The sequence below is a fragment of the Rhyacophila brunnea genome, unplaced genomic scaffold (genome assembly GCF_057557595.1).
Source record: "Rhyacophila brunnea isolate RB1 unplaced genomic scaffold, BYU_Rbru_1.0 scaffold_2, whole genome shotgun sequence".
NCBI classification, from domain to species: domain Eukaryota; kingdom Metazoa; phylum Arthropoda; class Insecta; order Trichoptera; family Rhyacophilidae; genus Rhyacophila; species Rhyacophila brunnea.
The window spans coordinates 48,616,562-48,641,059 of NW_028232859.1; the positions used below are offsets into that span (position 1 = coordinate 48,616,562).

General features: G+C 30.0%; 1 protein-coding gene across 1 annotated transcript; it reads left to right on the forward strand.

The window, feature by feature from the left end:
* Nucleotides 1-225: 225 nt before the first annotated feature.
* On the forward strand, nucleotides 226-23,364 carry LOC147072443 (putative beta-carotene-binding protein). The gene is made up of 6 exons (XM_085946516.1): nucleotides 226-391; nucleotides 12,887-13,056; nucleotides 16,192-16,262; nucleotides 17,181-17,320; nucleotides 20,212-20,364; nucleotides 22,449-23,364. The coding sequence occupies exons 1-6, from the start codon at nucleotides 316-318 to the stop codon at nucleotides 22,601-22,603; spliced, it is 765 nt and encodes a 254-aa protein (XP_085802642.1). The 5' UTR covers nucleotides 226-315; the 3' UTR covers nucleotides 22,604-23,364.
* The last annotated feature ends 1,134 nt before the right edge of the window (nucleotides 23,365-24,498 follow it).

Here is a 24,498-nt window from a genome sequence, read left to right on the forward strand (position 1 = left end):
ACCCAAGCCACCTGTTTCCTTTGCCTTCCTCCTTGAGGGATATAACAGCACGTGCGATTTTCCGTGTTCGAATGAACACATGAAATAATCTGACATATGATAATAGTCATAAAAAATAAAAATACGGCTTTGTACAATAAAATTACATAGGTAGATAATCATATAACATTATGTTATAATTCAAAATTCATGTAATATTATAAATACTTAACCGCCTACAGTTTCGCCATTCAGTTGTGAGCAATCGTAGAGCGATAACGTGCGAAAGGGAAACTGGTTTACAGTTTTTGTATTGCGTAAATTCAATAATAAAAAATGAATAGGTTATATTACTATGTTGTGCCAGCCGCAATATGTCTTTGCTTCGCAGCTGTCGAAACAATTGATCCGGGTAAGTGTCGTTTTACAATATAGCATCTTTGGGATAATACTGTTTAATAAGAAAAGTTTTATCAACATCAGACTCAGACAAGAATAAAACTATACTCACCATTTCAATGTGTGTATACGTATTAACACTATTATCATACAGTGGGTTTATTTTTAATTTTAATACATAGGAATAAAAATAAATTTTGCCAGTGAAGTGAATGAATGAATTTTAAAATATTTATATGCATACAAATTAAACCTCTTTTATTATGCACATGGAAAAGAAAAAAAATCAAGTACACAATTCGTGCCATTGCAATTTTGTTGAAAGATTCCTATATATTATTTTTAGTTACTGGTAAGTTCTTAAGTTGGTTCCCTACTATTTTTCGTTTACATAGTGATGTTTAAAAAAAGATATCACGATTTCAACTATTAACAGTACATATTTTCAATTTCATATTTATATACTCCGGTATATAGATATATATAAAAAAAGATTGTATCTATAAAATAATTTTAGGCGTATACAGACAGGTTTATTTAAAAAAAAAATAACTACCTGTTTACTGTGATATTGAATAACATCAGTTACCACTATGATATTAAAAAAAAGTATATTAATTTACAAGGTTTTCACCACAAATAACATTTAATAATATAGATTGTTTTGAATATTTCAATTTTAAAGCGAATTACGTGTTCTTTTTATCGACTTCTAAATATTTCAGCAACCATAAATAATTATAATACGAGAATACTAAAAAATATTGTATTAAAGGAACAACCTTTTTCGTCTGCATTCAATAATTATTATCGGTGGTTAATCTTTGGTGGACCAAAGACAATAATTATTTTCTTAGTCTACGGTTTAATACAATAATTAGTTAAATTATTCTTTTTTCAAACATATATAACATCATATCACATTAATATCACAACCCATTTTTATAGTACTTAATCCAATTTTTTATAAATATATTAATACTGGTGATTAAATGTCCTAACAAACTAATATAGTGTTTATTTATTAAATAATTTAAAGCGGAAGAGAAACTTACCTCATATAAAAACACATAATTCTGTTAATTTAATAAAAATACTATGGCCTTCTACCAAGGATTAACAGTTAAAAAAAATATTATAAATAGTATTGACATAATGACTTTTAATTAATACAATATTTTTTATAAATCAAAATCCAGACTAGACTCATTACAATTACATACTATTGGGAAGTGGCGAAGGGTGGAAGTAGGCTTTGGAGATCCGACAAAATTCAGTCATACTTATTTATTTTCATTGAACTAAGATTACAAATTGTTGCAGACGGTGTTGGTTAGTTTTTATAATTAAATTAAACACTGCCTAAACCATAACCATCATAGATAAAAAAAATCTTATATCTATAAAATATCTAAACTTATGTATGAAAGTTTAGTCTGCCGCAGTTTTCCCATCAACACATAAGTACATAATACTTAAATTTAAATCAGGTTTCAAACAGGATCTCCACAGCCTACCTCCTACCTTCACCACTGCTATTGGGATAATCTGCATATTGGTTCAAATCGATACTTACAATTTCTTACATATCTACTACCTATTTCGTTTTAATTTAATTGGCAAATACTTTGGTTTTTTAAAATCATAGTAACTAATTACTGACAACTTTACTGTCTGGCCTCGTTGCCAATTTTTTTGTTTTTTACTACTTGTTCCACTTAAATACATTCAATAATAATTTGTAATTTGACATTTAAAGTTTACTTAAATATGAGATGACCTTGTTAACAAAATATAGTATAATATAGGATATTCGATAAAATGCCAAATCATGTTAATTTTATTATATGTATACAATGTTCTGCCTACGTAGCAAGCAGGTAGTAATAAAAAACAAACTGTTTATTTTATAATATTTACACTATTGCGATATCACGGCATATCAATTCACTGTATTACGTTAAAAATCGAAATGCCCAAAATGCATATTGCCCAATAATCCGATTTCGTATGTTTTTTTTCGATTGCAATCGAAATAATAATTTATGTATTATTCATATAGGTATAAAAAACGTGTATTACATGCATGTGGTCTGATCAAATTGTATTCATTTGGACGACCGCCAGATGTGGTCACGTGGTTTTGACATGAAATTGTATGAATCCTCTAATTATATTAAATAATTAAACCCACACGACAAACCGAGAAGAATTTAAAAAAATTAGTGTCGCTACATTTTCAAAATCAGTCAAGTCCACCTTTAGGTATTTTTGACTTTTTTGTGAATTGCTGAAAAACTACTGCTTTCTAACATTTCTTGCATTATCAAAATGTGGAATTTATTAATTTTAAATATTCTATACTTTCAACCTTGTGACTGTGTATTTGAGAAAACAAAAAGCTGTTTTTCTCCTATTCATCTATTATGGACTTGGCTGATTTTGAAATCTAGCGACACTGATCACGATCAGCGTATGTTTCTGTGATGTCATCATTATAATCTATACACCTGTTGTTTACTACTTGAAATAAATATATTTATAAAAGAAAAATCATTTGATATTACCCAGGGAACTCATAAATAATGGAAACCATACCTAACGGGTAAGGAGAAGCAGACAACCGATCTCGAGTAAGGAAGAATACGCGTTAAATTTAAATATATGTCAAGAATACATCATACTTTTAATACTGGTAACTGATAACATCTCGGTTTATGCATTGACGCTCATTTAATATTGGTGTATTACACACAGTATTGCACGTCTATAATGCGTGGTTCATGTTTGTAGGACACTCACACATTCAAAACTGCTTCAAAATGTACTATGTATGTATATAGCCTATCGAAATTCTATTTATTATCTGTTCTGTGGTATTACCGGTATTAATTCCTTTCGGTGTCCTGTCAGGTCATTCCGTCCCAGACTAACGCTGTTAGTTACCATGACTACTTTGACAGTAGGTACGTATATATATATATAAATTAGCAGAAGCATCAAGGTTTGGATATGGATCTCGAGTGATACTTTTACGTATTCATCTTTCCTATGACTACGCTACATTTTTCTTAATCTCCTGACAATGTCAACGGTGAGAAAATATTTGAAGGCTTATCTGTTTGAAACAGACAATATTGTTATACTCCAGTGCAACATATTGTTTGAAGTGATTAGGTAGGTACATATATTCTGAAATTATTCTTGAAGACAACAAAATATGATATATATCACACGTAGAGACACAATTTAAAACACGTGTAGACAAACCCCTAAAAATTTAGATCGCTAATAATCAGACTGAAAAATAACTCCGAAGGCTATATGCTATTGTAAATGTGAACTCTGCCATTCTTGGTGGTGTTGGCTGGTGTGTCTCTGAAAATTACCTTAAGAATCGAGGACATCCGTTGTTTGTTCTCCCAAGGTGCAGAACTAACCTGCCATTAGTAATGCCAATTGGGAGGGCAATAGCCATATTTAATGAAATCGTTTCGGATATTGATATATTCCACTTACGTGAGGGTGAATTTAGGTAGACGTTGTTTTATAAGTTTTCAAGATACGGTATATTAAAGTTCACTCTGTGTGCTTCCATCTACTTTTATTTTTGTTATTTTATTTTATTTCTTATTGTATTATTAACTCACATTTCTCTGTATTTTTATTTTTGAAATTCTGAACACTTATTTTATATCATGTCATGAACGCTTTAAATTTATAATTTGTTATGATCATTATATGTAAAATAAATAAATTTGAATTTGAAATTGAAATTTGAAACCCTACTGTCAAAGCGTAATGGGATCAAAGCTAGACTAGAAATTTAATGAACACTGCAGTCTTCTTAAAACCCCTTCATTATTTTACAACCTGAACTGAAACTGAAACTAATCATTACATTTTTTTTAAACTTTGAACCGGGCTTATTAAAAAAGTTTTCGGTGTTCCATTGCTTTTTTTTCTTTTTAATAATTTAGTTAAATATCTACATATTTCTACCCTGTAAGGATATTACATATTTATTAAATTAATACAATATTCATTATATATATATATATATATATATATAACGAGGTAAGTAGGTAATTATATCGTTTTTTTTAAGAAATGGAACTGACCCAGAACTAGTGTTCTTTTTTATTATTACCACGTTATTATTAGCTCGTATTCTTGTTTGTAAATTATTAATATATACGTGCGTTACTACGGAAATCAATATGAAATGTCAAAATGACATTTCAGTATTCTATATTTATTCAGTATTTCTATCAAGTACAAAAAAAGTATTTATTAATACATGGGATTGTCAAGTTTATATGATTCAACAGAAAATTTAAAAACGTGGTATATAAAAAGTTATTTTTATCTTGTAATTATTTTTATTTAATGTTGAATAGAATCAGAAACCGAAATTTTAATGTTCTGAACTAAGAGCTCTGTCTACAGACAGTCTGGCGTAGTCTTAAAAAACAAAATGGTATCTTCCAATTTACGGCTAGGTACATTAAAAATATTGTTACTCAAAAAAAATCACAACCATGTTCAATTTTATTATTAATCCGAAACACAAAGATTTCAGTAGTTTTTTATACATATTTATTTTTCACCATTAGAAAAGCGCCCACAGTAATGGACACTGTGACTTTAAATCTATAGATTGTGTATTCAAATCAGTTGTAGATACACGTTCAGATAATTCAGTGTGTAATTGAACCCAGCGCATACACCATATTATGGCGTCAGTGAATAAGCTTACAACCATTCCACAGTCTAACAAATTAAAAATATAAATTATCTATTATAGTGAATGTTATATGAATAGACTTTTTATTTTACGAATAATGTTTGACAACCATTCGATAAACAAATTCCATCCTTGTACTGAATCAAAATACACTTTGAAAAAACGACCTATATTTATCTTTTACTGCCCCGCTATCAAACGCGCGGCGTTATACACGGTCACTCTACCAAATAGGCCACTATAAGTTACACTTTTAAATTATATTTAAAAACATAATATTAAAAATAGCCTTTAGCTACATTATGAAGGCCTTGGAGCGTAAACGGCAGACATCTTTTTTTTAGAAAACATTAAATGGCAGTTTTATTTCATTGCAATAATATCAATTAAGTGTCACATTTTAGCATGCACGTTTTTGCATGTATCTGCTAAGTTTATGATACAGATTTAGTGAATAGTTTGCAGTAAGTAGGTATAACATTATTAAATGTATTACAAGAATTACTTTCTCCTGACAAGTTGGGAAGTAAGAGCTAATGTTGAAGCAGAAAGTAATGAATCCATAAGGAAATCTAATGATGCTGTTATACATATTTATTGGAGATGGTAGTATAGTGTTTTATTATTACATAAAACAGTATTTTTTAAACTATTCCATTTCACGGCGTCCGAGACAACCAATCAGTGTAATACGTGAGTCACTGAACATTGAAACCATAACAATAATAACAGAATGACTAATCATATTTTAAGATGATTTGAGAGTTAATGTGATTATGCCAAAATTCTCAATTATTTTGTCTGAAACTGTCCATTTCCAATATTATCAATTTAACTCATCTTATACTGTAGGTAATTAATTAATTCATAAAAATGCAATTTTTATTCTTATTATAGGTAGTTTTTCACGTGAATAAATCAAATTTACCATTTTGTTTGGTTACCTCGATCATTTTCCATCGATTCTAACGACGAAACTGATTTCTTTAATGCTGTAGAAATAACAATTAGTATAAAAAACAAAATTGTTGTTTATTTAACTAATATGACCTTTTCCCTAGGAATAATTAATATCATACGTTTGTAATAAGTAGATAGCAGTGCCGTGTGGTCCAAAGATGGGTTACAATGTCATGTAAGTTGTACGTATGCAGCTCATCGTGGGACACGTATTCGTGCGCCGCAGTACGTGAAACATGAGTTCGTATAACATTTTATCAAATGACGAGTTCTTCGTTGAACATTTCACCGTGGAATACATTCGTACGTATCTTACAAAATGCGGCGATAGTTTGCAAATAGCACTGTTCCAATTAGATTAACCCTAACCTAACCTAATCTAACCTAGTAAAGACATCTCCACATGTTGTAGCATACGTATAAATATACCCCATGGTGAATGAACTCGTCATTTTATTAAATGTTACACGAACTCATGTTTCACATACTGCGGCGCACGAATAAGTGTCCGGCGGTGAACTGTTTACGTACAAATTTCCGGATATGCCAAAGATGATGCAGAGCATCCCCAAAAATATTAGATACATTACTAAGTATGCAGTAATAATTATTTGTATATTTAGACTTTTGCTTCATGTTCTGTATTATAAATATTAGGTACGTAAATATGTTAACTATCTATCTTATAACAAACAACATATTTCTTTATTGACATTCCGCTGACTTTTAATTGTTTAGTTACAATCCTAAATTTGGGTAGATATTATTTGTAGCAAATGTTAGGTGTATATGTATTTTTTAAACTACCCCTAGAACCAAAAGTCACCGCATGTCACTGGTAGATAATATGTACTAATTCTCCTATATAATTATGATCTGGATATGTTTTTCTCAAGGCCTCTATAGTCAGACTGCTGCATTAAATTGCAAGTTCCGATTATAGGAGAATGGGACAATTGGACGCCGCACTGTCGTAGACACGTATACAGAACGTAGACGAGGAATTTTAATCAGTTTCTATATACTACTTAGTAGTTTTAATTCATATTACTCTTAACATAATGTTTTTTTTGCAGATTGAGAATTACCATGCCTAAGGCTTTATACAAAATAAAAAAGTATATTAAATATATATTTTTTAAAGTACATATAAGTACCTAACGTCTATTTAATTTTGAATTGCGTGGCGTCTAGTTGTCCCGGCGCCAAATCGTCCTAGACCCGATTATAGTGCTTATTCTTTGATGCATATGGTAAATGAATATTTTCGAAACAATATGTTCTTCGTATTCAAAGATGATAAAATAATCGTTTACTGTAAAAAGCTTTTAAATCCATTCGACATTTCAACGCATGAGCAATAACTACAATATGAACAGACAGGAACCGTGGCTATTGTATGTTGTAAAATTGCAATAGTTAGTCAGCTAGTATTTAATCCAATAAAATAATAAATTTTTGTGTTATAATTTTGAAATCCCTTGGTTTTTGTAGCGAATGTGTGCAATATAATATGTTAAATATATCACGGTCAAAGTTTTTCGTTTACAAAAATTATAATAATTACTTCCTTGCATAAGATTTGCATAATTAATTAGTAACAGATAGTATCTGTTTGTAAATAGCGTTTTAATCATTAAGATATATTCTTCATGCAATATTATAAACACTCTGCTCGTTGCTAATATTACCAGAATCGAGAATTTAATTAAATATATACCTATTTTGCTTCTTACACAGTCATCCATAATGATTATTATGACCAGGCGTTGGTACTGCTTGGCACGAGAGCGAATTTACCGTAGGATGTTTTTTAAAATGAAAAAAATGGTATAAGCTTTAATTTTCAAGCAAGTTTAAAACAAAACTTCAAAATGGTTTAAAATTTACTAAAATTACCTGTGTCTAAAGACAGTGTTTACAGTATTGTAAGAATAAAGGCGTTTTTTTTTAAATAATACATAGTTTTAACATATTATTTTCAAAATTTGGAGAACATAAAAATGAGTTATAACTACTCTATAATATAAATGTATCCAAAATATTATACCCTGTACACAAATTTAAATATGTATGTCATGTTTTATTGAATACTTAACTAGAAATACCTACCTCATCTGCTCACCTTACTCTGATAAAAATATAACATCTTGTAAAGCAATATCTATTATTTCATCAAATTATGATAAGTATGTCAAAGGAAATGTCTCAGTTCGCCGAGAAATTTGCAGCTTCGTATGAGGAGCTGGATAGTCCCGACTCCTCTGTAGACTCATCCATTTCAATTCGTGACACTCAGTATGCGGGTACACAGGGCGCTTAACGTCAGTGGACAGCAGAGCCAGTCCAGAAAACAAAAAAAAAATCTTTCTTAACTTTCTTCTTTAAGCACTACGGTGCATGGTTGCAGCATCAGTCCCGTGCGGCTCCGTCTCGGGACGGAATGAGCACTTAAAATCGCTTCTTTCAGACACGTTTAAAGCGTCATGGAAAGCGGCCATGCATATCCACGGCTGTGCATATATGACGGGTGCCTTAACCGCAAAAAATCTGCATGAGACTTTTTTATGTATATTTTTCCTGCTAGTGGGAGTTGAAAGACAAAAAATATTTGGTGAAGTATACCATATTATATTTTCTCTAAATGTTGCTAAAATTTACAGTTACCACCGACTAGAGGTTTTCCGCGTAGCGCAGGAAATGCTTACTTAACAGAAAATTATTCCGAAATCTTAAACAGATCATAATTTGATGTTTTACGTATATAATGTAGGTATATTGAATTTACATAAGTGTATTTTTTTACTAAAACTTGGTTAGTTTAATTTGTATCACACGTAAGGGCCTCGAAATCGGTCATCGTCTAGGTCCCGAGAGTACGTTAGCCTGCCACTGAACAATATAAAGTTATACAAAGGGTCATATTGAAGTTATCGAAGGTTAGAAAATCAAATATTCGGCACTCGAAGAAAATACCTGCCGACTTCTTAACTATTACATACATTTACACAAGGTCCATCATTTCATTAAAAGATAATCTTTACTCACTTAATACCTAAGTAAATACATCTATGATTTTTTTTAAATAGTGAGACCTAATTGTGTCAACACTAATATTTTTCTGACTGGAAAAAAACTTTAATAATAACATGCTGACTTCCGGACGTTTCTTAATGATATGAAACGTCCGGATGCCAACAAACAATAAGTGACGTTAATGGGCATTATTATAAATGTAATCTTCTTCTGATTGTGCCTTTTTATATTGGAAATTGAACACCAAATAGTAGTCTCATAATATTATTATATTCATATGCATGCGTGCTACAATAATTATACTAACTACTGTGTAATCATTGCTAATTGTAACAACTAGAAGAGTTATATAATTGCTTATAATTTTCTTGAAATTCTGCAATTCATTATAATTTTTCAACTACTTATACAAACTATTATACCTACTTATATATGTACCTATACTAATACTAGTTTCATCAACATTTACTTACATATTTATTATGTCGGTAAAACTATTATGAAATACCGCATTGTGTGATAGGGTTTGTTGCTTTTAGTCATATATACTAATATACTATTACTACTTTTAGCCTACTAATCAGGCAGGGTCGTGTCAAGGGTGTTTATCACCCGTATACCAATTCAAAATTACCGCCCTGCCACCAATTCATATAAGTATAATTTTATTTTCAATATGAAGGAAAAAGAAAGGAAAATGGCTCAATGGAAAATGGAAAATGTACTTAACTTTTTATGTCTCTGTTGTGTATGGATACTAACCCGTTTTATTAAGACTTTGAGAGAATACTTTTCGGTATGTTTATGTACAACTATGATGATTCATAGATCGAATATATTAAGCTGATAAATAAAATTAATATAATGTATTTAAAAATATAATACATGATGTTGCCTTAATTCTTCGATTTGCCACCATTTGGTAAGCATCTCTTTTCTTCGGTACACGTCATAATATGTAGATTATATTTTAATATAAGAGTCACTTTATACAGTTAAATATATTATATTATAATATACATACATATATAGTAAATGTTTTTTTTTGAATAGTTAGCCGCTCGGGTGCTAAGTAACCGTAAAACCATCCACTTGGCATGGCCCCAATATTTCAAATTTATATTTTTTGTCATTATTCAAAAAACGTTGCAAGATTATTTTATTGTTTATTTTAATATACGTAATTAAGGTAATTCCCTATTTTGATAAATAATTATATCTTCCAAGGATGATTAAAACAAAATGTTGAAACACAGCTGTTTTTATCTTTTTAAAGAGCTTCTAATTAATGGTCTCACGATTATTATTACAATTTAAAATTTTAAGCTTAAACTTTCACAAATACACAGTTACTTACAAAAATAAACGTTTTTTATTTGAATAAAATGTGGTGAATAATACAATTATGAAATAACGAATGAAAATTCATTATCTCAACTACAGAGAAAATAAATATTTAAGCCAATTGAGTATAAGATCAAATGGCATTTTTTAAATAAAATCTCTCATATAATAATATATCGTCACTGTTCTGTCAGAAGACACTAATTCTAAAAAATGACATATCGAGTTAGTTATACCAAAATTTTCCTTATTTCAAACTTTACCGCCTGGAAACCCTCTTAATAAATAAACAGTCTTTATTTTAAAGTCATCCTTTTTACGATTACTTAATAAACTCACATGATAGACCATTTCAAACATTTTAACAACTTCAAAGTCAAATTACTCAAAACTAGTATTCTCCAGTTAATGTGTTTTGCCAGAACAGAGACGATATTATATATGTAATTAACAAAAAAAATATTTAACAATAAATCAATATTCATAACTTCAATAGAACTTGTATTTAAAACACACCTTATTTACAGCATGTTTTTGCTAATTAATTATATATCTAAAATCAAATGAATTCAACATAAAAAAAGACTAGAATGATTAGATTAATTGTAAAATTTCTTAGATATTAATATTTTCATAACAATAAAGATAATACATATCGTGATAGAATTAATTATTATTGATAATAGTTGTAATGAATTCATGCATATTTTTATTGAAGAAAAAATAATTAATATAATGCTAAAATATTTATTTTTTCTAGGCGATTTCCAAAGGTTTTATAAAGCTATTCTTCTTGATTATAACCTGCACGTTTTCTATAAATATCACTGTAAAACAATTAAAAATCATATAATATATATTATTGACCAAGAATATGATATCCGAGTATTACTAAATAGGTACAATAAATTCCATTCACTATATTTGAATAAATAATTACAAGATAAAAAGGACTTTTTATATACAATGTTTTTACATTTTCTGTTGAATTATTATGCTCAATATGCTCAAACTTGTACTTGATATGAAGTAAATCAAAAACAAACAAACAAATAATATAGAATACTGAAATGTCATTTTGATATTTCATTTTGATTTCCATAGTAACGCACGTATATATATTAATTATTTAGTTGCTAGGACCACCTCCTTAGCAACCAATAATAGTCTTTTACTTTTTACGGATTTTTCTGAAATAACTTTCCATACAAAACAGAATTAACTGAAAATGAATTCAATTCTACTTAAAGATGGCTAAAAGTTTAAAAAAATGCATTGGCATCGTGTTCTGATATATTCTAAAAGTTTCAAATGCCAAGCAGGTCGGGAAGTTAGTTAAAAATCGATTGTAAGATTTGTACTGGACAAACAACCACCGGACAAACAAGAATGCGAGCTAATAAGACGTTGTAATAAGTTTGAATTCAATTGATTGTCAAATAGTGTATTCATTCGAATATTGGGCAACAACAATATTTTTGTTAATAATGTGTAGGTACCTAAGTTGGTACTAGGTGCGCAGTATTTTTTTTTTAAACGTTCAAAATACTGTTTTTTTATATTACTTTTGGTATTTTTTTTAATTCGACATTTACCTAAATCAGGCATGTCCAACTGCAAGGAGACTGTGATCTACTATCAAGTTTGAAAACTGGCAGTGATATATCACAAATTGGCAAATTATTGTCTAGGCAAAACTAATCCTTCTCCTGCGCGGGCCCTCAAAAAATCACATATTTCACAGTTCATAATTATATTCTCGTGGAATTTATTCAATGTCTATTTGTTTCTTTATTCTTGTTTTAATAGCCTAGCGCATTCTACTACCCTTACCCCCACATCCCAAGCCACGGTGTTTGGTGGACCCCCAACCTATCGCTGATGTTAAGGGCAGTGTAATATTTTACATTAGTGTTTCACTCAGCATTATATTATGAAGCACTGATCGTCACTTCCTTTTGTGATAGCCAAGTAACATGCGACCCTTCGCCATGTTGAATAAGTAGTCATTTGTGTTAGTCATAAAATACAGAAGTAATTATAAAATACAAATTTACCTGTTAAATAGCGCCGCAGGCGACTTTGTTTTAATATTAAAGGAAAATTTGTATTGTGTGTTTATCTCACTTAACTGGTCGACCTGCCACGCCGGGGCCCCAGGCTAGAGCCTTATTCCCATAAGCCATAGTATAAACATAATTTTGTAGAAATGCTCTACTTAAAATCAAATATCCGCCAAAACATACTACTACTATTTTAATTAAGAATGACTTGTCACTCTGTATAAGTTTATTATATTAAACGTATATGTTATTGATATTTTTTGTTTACAACTTCGTTCGTATTAAAATAAATAATGTGAAGATATTTATTCATTCTTCTGAATATATTTCACAATTTTGAATTGTTTAATTGTTTCAGGTGAAAGGTTCCAGATATGTAAACGAGATAGTCCTGATTTAAACGACTGCCTACAGGAGAGCATCCAGGCAGCTCTCCCAAAATTAGCAGATGGATATCCTGAAGTTGGCTTGGGCCCCATGGACCCTTACTACGAGAAAGAACTTATATTGGAGTACAAAAGAAACCAAGTATGTTGCATCTATATAGTATGTAGTTTTATTTACTTACAATCAACAGTGTGAATTATTACTCAAGTTCAGTATTTTCGATTTACATTTTAAACAGCTACAAGAATAATTGTGTATAGGTTACATTGAAAAATATAATTCTTACAGTCTCGACGTGTCAAGGATTTTACTTCAGTATTTTTTTAGACAATGACGTGAAGTTGTTAAATTATCATGCAAGACCAGACGAGTGTATGTTTTAATAATTTCATTTAACATCTTTGAACAATATGTGTACCAATTATATCGCGTTGTTTTTTTTTTTTACATAATATTATAATAAGCCTTTAAATACAGCAATACTATAAAATTAGTCCAGCATCTATCTAAAAATGATTTAAGAAATTTATCACTTGATTGAGGATAACATTTTATGGAAAAAGAAAGTATTATAGATAATAAATCGATCATTAATAAAATAATACAAGGACACTTATAATTATTCCAACATGTTTTAATGACAGATTTTATCTCCAAATTTTTCCTTTTCAATTCTCGTTGCTTTTTTTACAAATATTTTGTGAACATGATTAGTTCACATCAAATTTAACTGATTCAGTTAATTTAGACGTGTGCTAACAGCAAACCGCCACACTATACAAATCACACTAATAAAATCCTTTTAGATGCAATGGAATAACAAATTAAAGGAAAAACTAATTATATTAATTTAAACAAGGCTCTAAATTTTTATTAAACACTTAAGCATCGTTTTATAATATCATGAGACCCAGGTTCAAATCCTAATTCTGGCAAATACACAAATTGTTTTTCAATTTGAGTTTGGAGTCAGAGTAAGGACCTAATAGGTTGAGCAAGTGGTTAACATCCATTTCTCGTAAAAAAATCTATTATTTCAACCTTCACTCTGTGGAGACTCACATGAACCTCTAAAGATCGAAGGTGGTTGAGTAATGGTTTTCATTCAGAGTAAATAGGTAATAATATGTGGTTACATAATACTATGTCAATGGTCCTTGTGTATTTTCTCAATTAGAAAGAGAATGTTTATTTATCTACGTACAGTTATTAAAATGTCTGATAAATAAAAATCAAATGTAGAAATGGAGCCATTGATCTTACATGTTTATTAATTATGTATTTCTTTCTATTACTTACACACTTTATTGTTCCATTAATTAATGAATAATTTAAAAAATATAATAAAGTTCAAATACTCAATTAAAATTACTAGCTATTTCTGTGTTCCATATTCACATAATATAATGACAATAAATGTCTGAATTCTAATGGATTTAAGTTTTGTACTATTCCATTCAAGTCGTTTTTTTGTGACCCGAGTTTCGCCTTTCGACATCTTCAGGCACTGTGTACACTCACCAAAAGAGTAAATAAACACTGATACCGAATACTATCAACTCTAACTTACATAACAAATCAATACAATAAATTAGGTAAAAATTTACCACTTACCTATTAAGTCTAGGGTAAAATATAAAACAATTATAACTAACAAATTATGAATAGTTGAAGCGTTTGTAAAAAACCCCTTACCTTATCAATAATAATACACTCGATATTCTTATAAAAAATCGTCAAAACCTTATAATAGATCATTAGTAATTATAAACAATAAAAATACTAACATAGAGGTGTAAAATCATCCATTCTGGGAACAAATATAAATTTCTGAATTCAGAATAGATTAAAACAATATTACAATTTAATACATTAGCCATTATTTAATACATTGTGCAAAAGTTTTTACGTGGTTACGTAAGGTAACTGTAATTAACTACCGAACCAACATTCAAGCTCCCATATAACTAAGTAGGCTGGTTGTAATTTCTGATACTTACGTTAACGGCCCACATGCTCAGCGTACGTCAAAATGGAGCTTTTATGCTATTTTCAAAGCATGATCCTGGACCTTCCTTAAACGTTGTAGATAATCTATTTACATAATTTTGAAGCCTACTTATCCTTTATATTTATTTTAAACATGTGATGACTGCATAAAGTATTTTTATTACATAAAATAATAATAACCTAACCTAACTTAACCGTTTTTTTTTTTAAAAACGGTACATTTTTAAACACGCGCGTTACCATGATCTTACTCCCTACTTCATTTATCGTTTGTCAATTTATGGCTACGGCCGTATATTGTAGCTTAGCCACTGGGAAATGCCAATAGATATGACGTATTTCAAAAAAATGCTACCTTATTCTTAGGTCAACAATTAATTTAAAGCAAACATTATTCGTAGAATGTTTATCAAATTTGAATGGTCAAAAACATAGCTTATAATCAGTATCTTTTAAAGTATCTTTAAATGTGTAAATCTTGCCCATTTTTTGAATAATAAAATGCCTAATTCTTATTAAATTTGGGATCACAGAGATTATCAATATATTTTTTTATTGTAAATATTTCACTATAATAATGTCGACATAAATTTTACTAATGGTTTTATAAATGCTTTTAAAAATTAAAAAATATAAAAAATCCTAACACCACTTCACATGAACGTACTGAAATATGACTATATTCTATAACATTAGAGGTTTAAAAGAATACTATATTATGTAATAAAAATACTTTATGCAGTCATCACATGTTTAAAATAAATATAAAGGATAATAAGGCTTCAAAATTATGTACATAGATTATCTATAACGTTTAAGGAATGTCCAGGATCATGCTTTGAAAATAGCATAAAAGCTCCATTTTGACGTACGCTGAGCATGTCCCCCCTTAAGACACGACTAAAAAATTGTATAATATAAAATTTCAAAATGAAGTTACAATATTATAAAACCACGCAGTATTTATGTCAACCTCACTTTACACCTTACACCGGTTATGTTTCTCACTAACTTCGTAAAAAAAACAATACTGGATTACCATGAAAATTAAGTGAAGGATGTTCACTTAAGAGGGCAATCATTTGTTTTAATATTTATTGTGACATAACCAGATCATACATACAAACATTATAATATGTACTATAATAATTAATTCTTATCTGTGTTTTCTATGCCTAGATAAAAAAATATTTACACGTCTTACATACATTCAATATCTTTCGCTAGTGTCTATCAAAATGCTATATTTTATTTTATTTTTTTCAGATAACAAGTAGGGCTGTGGTCAACAACATTCGGGTTTATGGATTCACGAGTGCTACAGTACACGATGTCAGGTAAAAGAAATATTTTGATTTTACAGATAATATAAAATAATATATTCCATTGTACAATATATTTTGTTGTATTAATTATTTTATTATTCAATACCTTACCTACATAATAATATTTCAGAATGATAAAATGTACTTTCTGTTCTGAAAATCTTCATAAGAAACAAATTATACTAAGTGGGGCTCAAAATAACGTCAGTATTCACTGTTTTGAGTACATATTGATGAAAATTTGAATACTATCCGTTCCAATATTTATGTTTCTAAACGTTTCCAAACGTATGAATTATTTGTTTTGTACTTATTTGAAAGCTAGTACCCAACACAACACAAAATAATGCTTCATTATTGCTTTGTATACAATAAAAAATAACTTAAATGCATATTTGTCTCGTTTTAGTAGTTAATTTAAAAAAATATGAATACAATTTTATCCTAGATATCAAACAATTTTTTTACCACTGTTAGATTTAGATGAATATTGCCAAAATAGTTTGATTTAATACAATTTAATAAAAAAAAATACATTTAAAAGTGTTTCAATTAATCATACGTACCCTATACAAAACATTATTATTTTTTAATTCAAAGATAAATATGTTTCATGCTTATGTTCAGGTTAAAATATGGTTACTTTTCTCGAAAAAAATAAATAGATTACTGTATCTTTTATTTATTTTAAAAACATGGATTTTTTATAAAAATTAAAATGCAATTAATTCTCTAATAACCGTAAAATCTTCTTTAATTATATCGAATTGTTTTTAATTTATTTTTCCCACTTTTAATGGATTTTTTTTAATTACCGTCACCAGCTGTCCACACTAGAACCTTAATATTTAAGTAATCTACTACTATAAATAGCACAGGTATGTATTTTAAAAATAATTATACGTATGTGTTCATTTTTTTTCATCGTAGAGCGAATATCTTAGAAGAAAGCTTCGATTTGGAAATTGACCTTTCTGCGAAGCGGCTTTACATCGATGGCGATTTCCATGCTGAGGGCCGGCTCAACGCCCTAGTCTTCAAAACGAAGGGCTACTTTAACAACACGATGAGTAAGATGATCATTATCAATCATATAGCCTAGCGGTCCTAGTGGTCCTAGCAACTAAACTATTAATATATACGTGCGTTACTATGGAAATCAAAATGAAATGTCAAAATGACATTTCAGTATTCTATATTTGTTTGTTTGTTTGTTTTTTATTTACTTCATATCAAGTACAAGTTTGAGCATATTGAGCATAATAATTCAACAGAAAATTTGGTACTGTTCGGTTAAAGCGGATACAGCGGAAAACGCATTTTGAAAATAGCCGATAAACTGGATTATTTGTTAGTTTGGGTTAGTTTAGGTTAGGTTAGGTTGGGTTAGGTTAGGTTAGGTTAGGTTTGGTTAGGTTAACCTAACAAATAATCCAGTTTATCGGCTATTTTCAAAATGCGTTTTCCGCTGTATCCGCTTTAACCGAACAGTACCGAAAATTTAAAAACGTATATAAAAAGCTCTTTTTATTTTGTAATTATTTACATTTAACCTCATATAATGGATTATATGCGTCTATTCGTTTATGAAGCGAGTGACATCATCTAAAAACTTCAAACACAATAGATAAAATAATATAATATTTTTTATTACCAAAATCGGAAATTCGGATGATCTTGATATATTAAAAATATGTGCAAGCCACTAGCGAAGGTTGTTGACCCCGTGGAAAGGGCTAGAAAACTTGTGGGCCTACATACAAGTGAACGATTAATTAAATAAACGTACATATTTATACATATCTCAGCTATGAGGGTATCTTGGAGCTTGTTCCATGTAAGACTGGTTGGAGATTGATAGAGAGGAAAGAGAGAATAAAATTGAGGAGACCAAAAGAAGGAAAAATACTTTACAACGGCGTCTTCACTTACGAGCCATTTCATACGGACATTTTACAAAATAAAATATCCGATTATATAAAATAGTTCCTGGTATTATAAAACGCATATAAAATACCACCAATCATATAGGACCGCTAGGAGTATAAAAAACGTGTAACAAACGTTATGTATTGTGTAGTAATCATATTTTTTTATAATCTGTGTTGAAATGTATATATTATGTAGGTACTAAATATTGTCACTCCGTCCCGGTTGACCTTGAAGATGCTAATTATCTTAGCCGGGCGGACATAGGTAGATAAGTCGTAGGTCAGCAACTTACTTCAGATTAATAAAGTTATAGTTGCAGGCCGGGTGTTCGTCACTAGAATCAAAGCACAAAATATCTTTGTATAGAAAATGTAACCGGGGCGAGCGAGGATTCTTGGGAAAAGTGACAAGGCGGAGTAAGACAGTAAGCGGCAGGGCTCGAAATGGACCGGAGCGCCATTCCGGTTCATAAAATACCCAAAATTATCGCTCCGTCTCGTGGAAAAAATAATTTGACCGTTTTAGATTGGCCATATAACAAAAAAATCAAATACACTTTTTTTTTTGGAAAATACACTAGATAACTATGTTAATATTTTTGTAAAATTATCGAGCGCTCCGGTTCGTAAAATTTTACATTTCGAGCGCTGGTAGGTGTGTACGCGCAGTTCTCGGTCGCGCCGGCCAGCTATATAATCTGCAGTGAGTCACATCCGAGTATCATGAAGTAGCTTCATAGTGTCCAGCCACCGTGTGTCGAGATGCCGCGTTTACTGTCCAACAAGAACTTCTTGGCTACGTGATAAAACTGTGAACATCAAGCTCCTCCCATTTTTAACCGCACTTTCATTACAAACTAACAAGCTCCTCCCAGTTAGTCGATGACAGCGCCTTTGGCTTGTGCCTAAATCTTCTTGTTGGACAGAACATATAAATGAACGCGACACTCGTGTGTCTCCGTCTGAACGCGCCCATTCATTTATATGTTTAAATGCAGCCGCTCGACACACCGGTGGCTGAACACAGGTGTTCCGTGCGACCATAACTAAAATATTAAATTTCCGGTGAAAATATGTTTATAAAATTTTAATTTTAAATTGAAAACCTGTTTCTTACCACAAACTAAATATTATATTATATTAAATCACTCGTGCGTTACGTTATTTATTAAACATAATAATTAGCAGAAAACGAACACGCTCTATATTAATATTCATATTATGACAAGTATGCCAGTGATTTGCCCATGAACTCAATCGATGTGATTATATCAATGTTGTATTGAGAAACTCATTACTCTCAATAAATTCTCTCGAATACATAATACATATTATATTGCTATACAATAAAAACATATATAAGAAACCTCTTATGTTATATGACTGTGTTTTTCAACCTTGTTCTTTTTGTAAGCCTCCGTTTAGTAAATGGTCAACTCATTAAAATAAGAGAAATTAACGTAGTCGGGATGATATTCCAAAATTAATTAAAGCGGTTAACACTTATAGCACATGTACACGTGCATGGATTTACTGGCAGCAATAGTGTGTATTTTAAACTATCGTGACAATAACTGTGTACACGTAAAAGTGCTGAATGTCTCTCCAATCCAAGAGTAAGCGAGACACGATGTTGTCATTCTATGGTACTATTTGACAGGCCGTAAATATCGATTAACCTCAAAATAAGTCTCTCCGTGGTGTAGTTGATATTTTTGCCGGTAGGTTCGCTACCATGGTTCTACTGCGCAGGCGCAGATCGACAATATCTGTCAGATGAAAATTTAGAAACTTCCGAACTTTTCTGATTCATGCATGCAATCTTGCAACTTGCATAACAATATGTGTTTTTAGGTACGTCTATTTTCTTGTTATGGCCTCGATAATACGTACTATCAGCAGTAAATCCATGCACGCGTAAACGGAGTATTACATAAATTTACGGGCCCAATGACAATTGTGGGTAATCGGTTCAAGAAAATAGTTGAATTGAATTATTAAATAGTATTGATTTAAACTCTTTTTATTAGGTGATGTCACATGGACTTGGAAGATTGGCGGTACTCCTCAGGTCAAGAAAGATGGAAAAACTTACATCAAAATTAACAAGTTTTTCATGAGACCTGAAGTTGGTAACATGAAAGTATATCTACCAGCGGTATTCCAAGATAACGAAGACTTAAGTAAGAATTTTTCGTATGACCATAATAATAAACCATATATAATTATAATATGCTATCGAGTGTATTGTTATTAATAATATAGGGTTTTTACTAATTAGGTTTTTTACTGACTTGATAGGTAGGTAAAGGAGTTTTTACCTACTTTATTGTATTGATTTATTATATAAGCTAGAGTTAAGAGTGTTCGTTGTCAGTGTGTGTTTACCTTTGGTGAGTGTACAGGGGCGCCTGAAGATGCCGAAAGGCGAAACCCGGGTCACAAAAAACGACCTAAATGGAATAGTACAGAGCTTGAATTCATTAGAATTTTAAAATTCAATTAAATCTTGCCTAATCCAAGACATAAAGACTAAAAAATATTCGTTTATCTATAAAATATCTAAAAGTATGCCATTAAAACATACATAATTTTAGATATTTTATAGATAGAGGAATAAATTTATCGATTATGGTTTGGTTGAACAGGGCTTAATGAATTTTAAAAAACTAACCAACACCATATATAAATATGTATTCTTAATTCAACGAAAACAAATAAGTATGACTGAAAAAAGTATGTACTATTCTTGTCGGATCACCCATAGTATACCTAAACTATTATGGTTTGTTTCAGGCAGGGTTTAATTGATATTTTAAAACTAACCAGCACCATCTGCAAATTATATTGTTAGTTAAATAAAAATAATTAAGTATGACTGACAAAATTTAGTATTTATACTATTTGCGTTGAATCTTAACAGCCTACCTCCACCCTTCGCGACTGCCATTATATTATTATACCTAAAATGAATTATTAGCGGAATACCATCATGTAAGTAGGTATACACACATCTGGTTGAATTTTAAGAACAGCCAAGTTAATTGCATATTGAAAAAAAAGCTTTTAAAATGGGGTGACTTTCAAATAAGGACATGTCCAACATTTTGGTAACATTCACAATGAGGCATGTCCATTATAGCCAGTGACGTAAACGTATAGCCACTATTATTATGTACAATTTTAAAAATGGTATTTACGTTTATCATGTGTAGGTACATAATTTATATTTAAATAAATATATATTACTATCATTGCGGGGAAATTGAATTATAGAAAATTTCATTTATCTCCGAACGATAAACAGTGGACACGTCCAGATTAATGATTATTATCTACTGAAATATTGTAAATATAGAGGCACGTCAAATTCTGAGCATATTGGCAAAATACAACCTGTACCTACCTTTGTAACCTTTTATATATAAAAATAAGTAATGTTTCCAACAGTACAATACATTATTAGTACATAAATACAATGTGGTATGGAGTGGTACATAATATAATAATGGGTAGGGGGGAAACGGCAAAATAAAGAAATAATGGGGGGTAGGTATGCTAACAACAAATCTAAGTGGTCATGTGAAACACACGTAGCTCTAAAAAGAGGCAATCTCTTGACAAATCTATTATCTAATTTAATGGTACCTAAGCGCCAGAAAACGTGCGAAAGGTTGATCCAGAAATCAGTTTGGTAAGGTCAATACGGGTCTAGGACAATTTGGCACCGGGACATCTGGACGCCACGGAATTCTAAAATAAATAGACGTTAGATACTTTAAAAAAATATATTTATTATTATTATTTATATTTAAATGATTATATTATGATTTAATAGTTGGTTAGAATGTAAATATGCAGACGTGAATAATGATTTAATCGTGCATATGTTTAAGTTCCAACGAAAAAAGAGTTTTGTATTGTATATAAAGCCTTAGGCATGGTAATTCTCAATCCGCAATAAAGAATACATTATGTTAAGAGTAAAATGAATTAAAACTACTAAGTAGTAGATAGAAACTGATTAAAATACCTCGTCTACGTTCTGTATACGTGTCTACGACAGTGCGGCGTCCAATTGTCCGGAGTCCAGTCGTCCCATTCCCGGCCAATACTAAGCAGTCGATCGATCTACCTGCCCATAATTCAATTTGTGTCTTTAGGTGTACTATCTTTATAATAAATAACAATATATTTTTATTTTAGTTAATAGAAAACTTGCGCCATGATAAAATAAATTTCTTTAAAACAAATTTATTCGTTTCAGGTAAAATAGCTCTTGATTTCGCCAACGACAACTGGAGATTAATCTACAGAGAACTGCTACCAATAGTTGAACTCACCTGGTACAAAGTTGGAAAGAAAGAATCAAATAAAATATTCTTCAAAATTCCTTATGATGTAATGTTCCCAACATCGTAGATATTTTTTATCAAAACCATCATTTAGATTATAGTGTATTGCAATAGTATTTTACAAAGACTTATCTCTTGAGAATGGCCTCGGCAACGAGACCAAAACGTCGAGAATTGTAGGATAAAGAATATCGAACAGTGATACTCTAAATACTGAAAAATAAAATCAAATAACCGTTTTTAACGAGATTTTTCTTCGTCATTTAAATTTTTACAGTGTTTTATTTGTATTTTGTTTTAATTCACGTAATTACCACCGTCATTATTATTCTAAACAAACTAACATGCAGTCATCACGGTATAACAAAAAAACATTGCATAGTAAGTAATTATCAATTCTAAAAAACACTAGCTGGTATATTGCACAAAACAGCGCAAAAATCTTTTTTTATTACTGGTACAAACTTCAACATTTGTAAAGACAATACCTTTATAAAAAATCCAAGTAAGTATGTAATTTTGATTTGAAGTATTTTTTTTATTTCGGATTTCATAAATTTAGTAAATTAATCTTATAAATTTTTGTTGTCTGTTTGGCATTCCATACCAATTTATTCATGTTGCATAACGTACAATTTTCAACATTAAAACTTCCATAACACATTATGTAAGTTTAGTAAATAATTACACAATAAAATACACCTACTTTTAAAGTTTTAACAATTTGATAATCAGTATTTTATAATTAAGAATATTTTTATAAATAGTTTTAGTAGTTCTTAGTCATTTTACAATGTAATTATTTTTAAATAAAGGTGATAATAATGTAAAAAAATGTTTTTATTTAATAAGACAAAAATCTTCCTTATTATTATTCCAATGGATTTTCTCACGACAGAGCCATCTCATGATAGGAATTGAAAGTTATGAAAGATTTCCCATTCGTATTTCCGCAAGTCAAATTGATTTTCCACCGATAGATGCCACTGTCGCAGAGTGTATAAGCGATATTTTAAAATATATATTTTTCGTTTTTATTATGTAGTCGCTATACTACTGAATACCTACGTATGCTATATTAAAAGGTTTATGAATAATACTATTATTCATATTTTAATAAAAATGCTTATCGTTTTAATTTTATTCCAATTAAAAAATAAAACTACCCAGCTTTGGAATAATATTAATAAAATAACACACTCAACAGCCGATGTTATTAAAACATTTACGAATGTAAAAGCTTGCAAAATGGATTTTTAAACTAAGTGTACATAGTAAGTGTGTATGTAAATACTTCAAGAAAGCACCATTACTATAATAATATTATGTATGGTTGGAGATGGAATTATTAGTCAATTAATGTTTTATATGCAAGACATCTGTTAATAGTAACTGAACATTGTTGAACTTTATATGTTCGTAATATGGTTGTGTTATAGGTAGGTATATTTGTATAAAACACTATTAAATATACAACTGTTGTATTCAATAAGGGGAGTATTTAGTTTTACTGCTCATGGCGCAAAAACACATGGTTTCGTCCATGCTAGTTATTACAGTATAGGATAGCAGAATTTCAATCAAATTAAGAACATTAATAACACAGACAATCGATGAATAAATTAGTAAGTATTCTTATTATACACACTTAAAATTCAAATACTATTTTAATCTATACCCCGTACCATGGCCTCCACATCATAAAGCGGCCCCCAAGGCTAGGATATTTGTCGGCCCCCCTACCTATCGCCAAGGTTAAAGACAGTGTGATGTTCTACAGTAGCGTTTGCCAAATGGTGTTCACGGTAATATTAAGGGTAGGTATTTACTATTTAGTGTATTTTTATACTTACATTCAATTGAAATATGGAGTTATCAAATAATGACACAATAAAAAATTACATCACGCAACCACCTACCTACCTATTTTAAAATATAAACATCAATATAGGAAAATAGCGG

Bases quoted from the DNA above. Each gene is read 5' to 3' on its own strand.
- LOC147072443 (XM_085946516.1), top strand. From the start codon at position 316: ATGAATAGGTTATATTACTATGTTGTGCCAGCCGCAATATGTCTTTGC. The intron at 13,057-16,191 runs GTATGTTGCATC...TATTTTTTTCAG, and splicing joins TGGAGTACAAAAGAAACCAA to ATAACAAGTAGGGCTGTGGT. The intron at 17,321-20,211 runs GTAAGATGATCA...TCTTTTTATTAG, and splicing joins CTACTTTAACAACACGATGA to GTGATGTCACATGGACTTGG.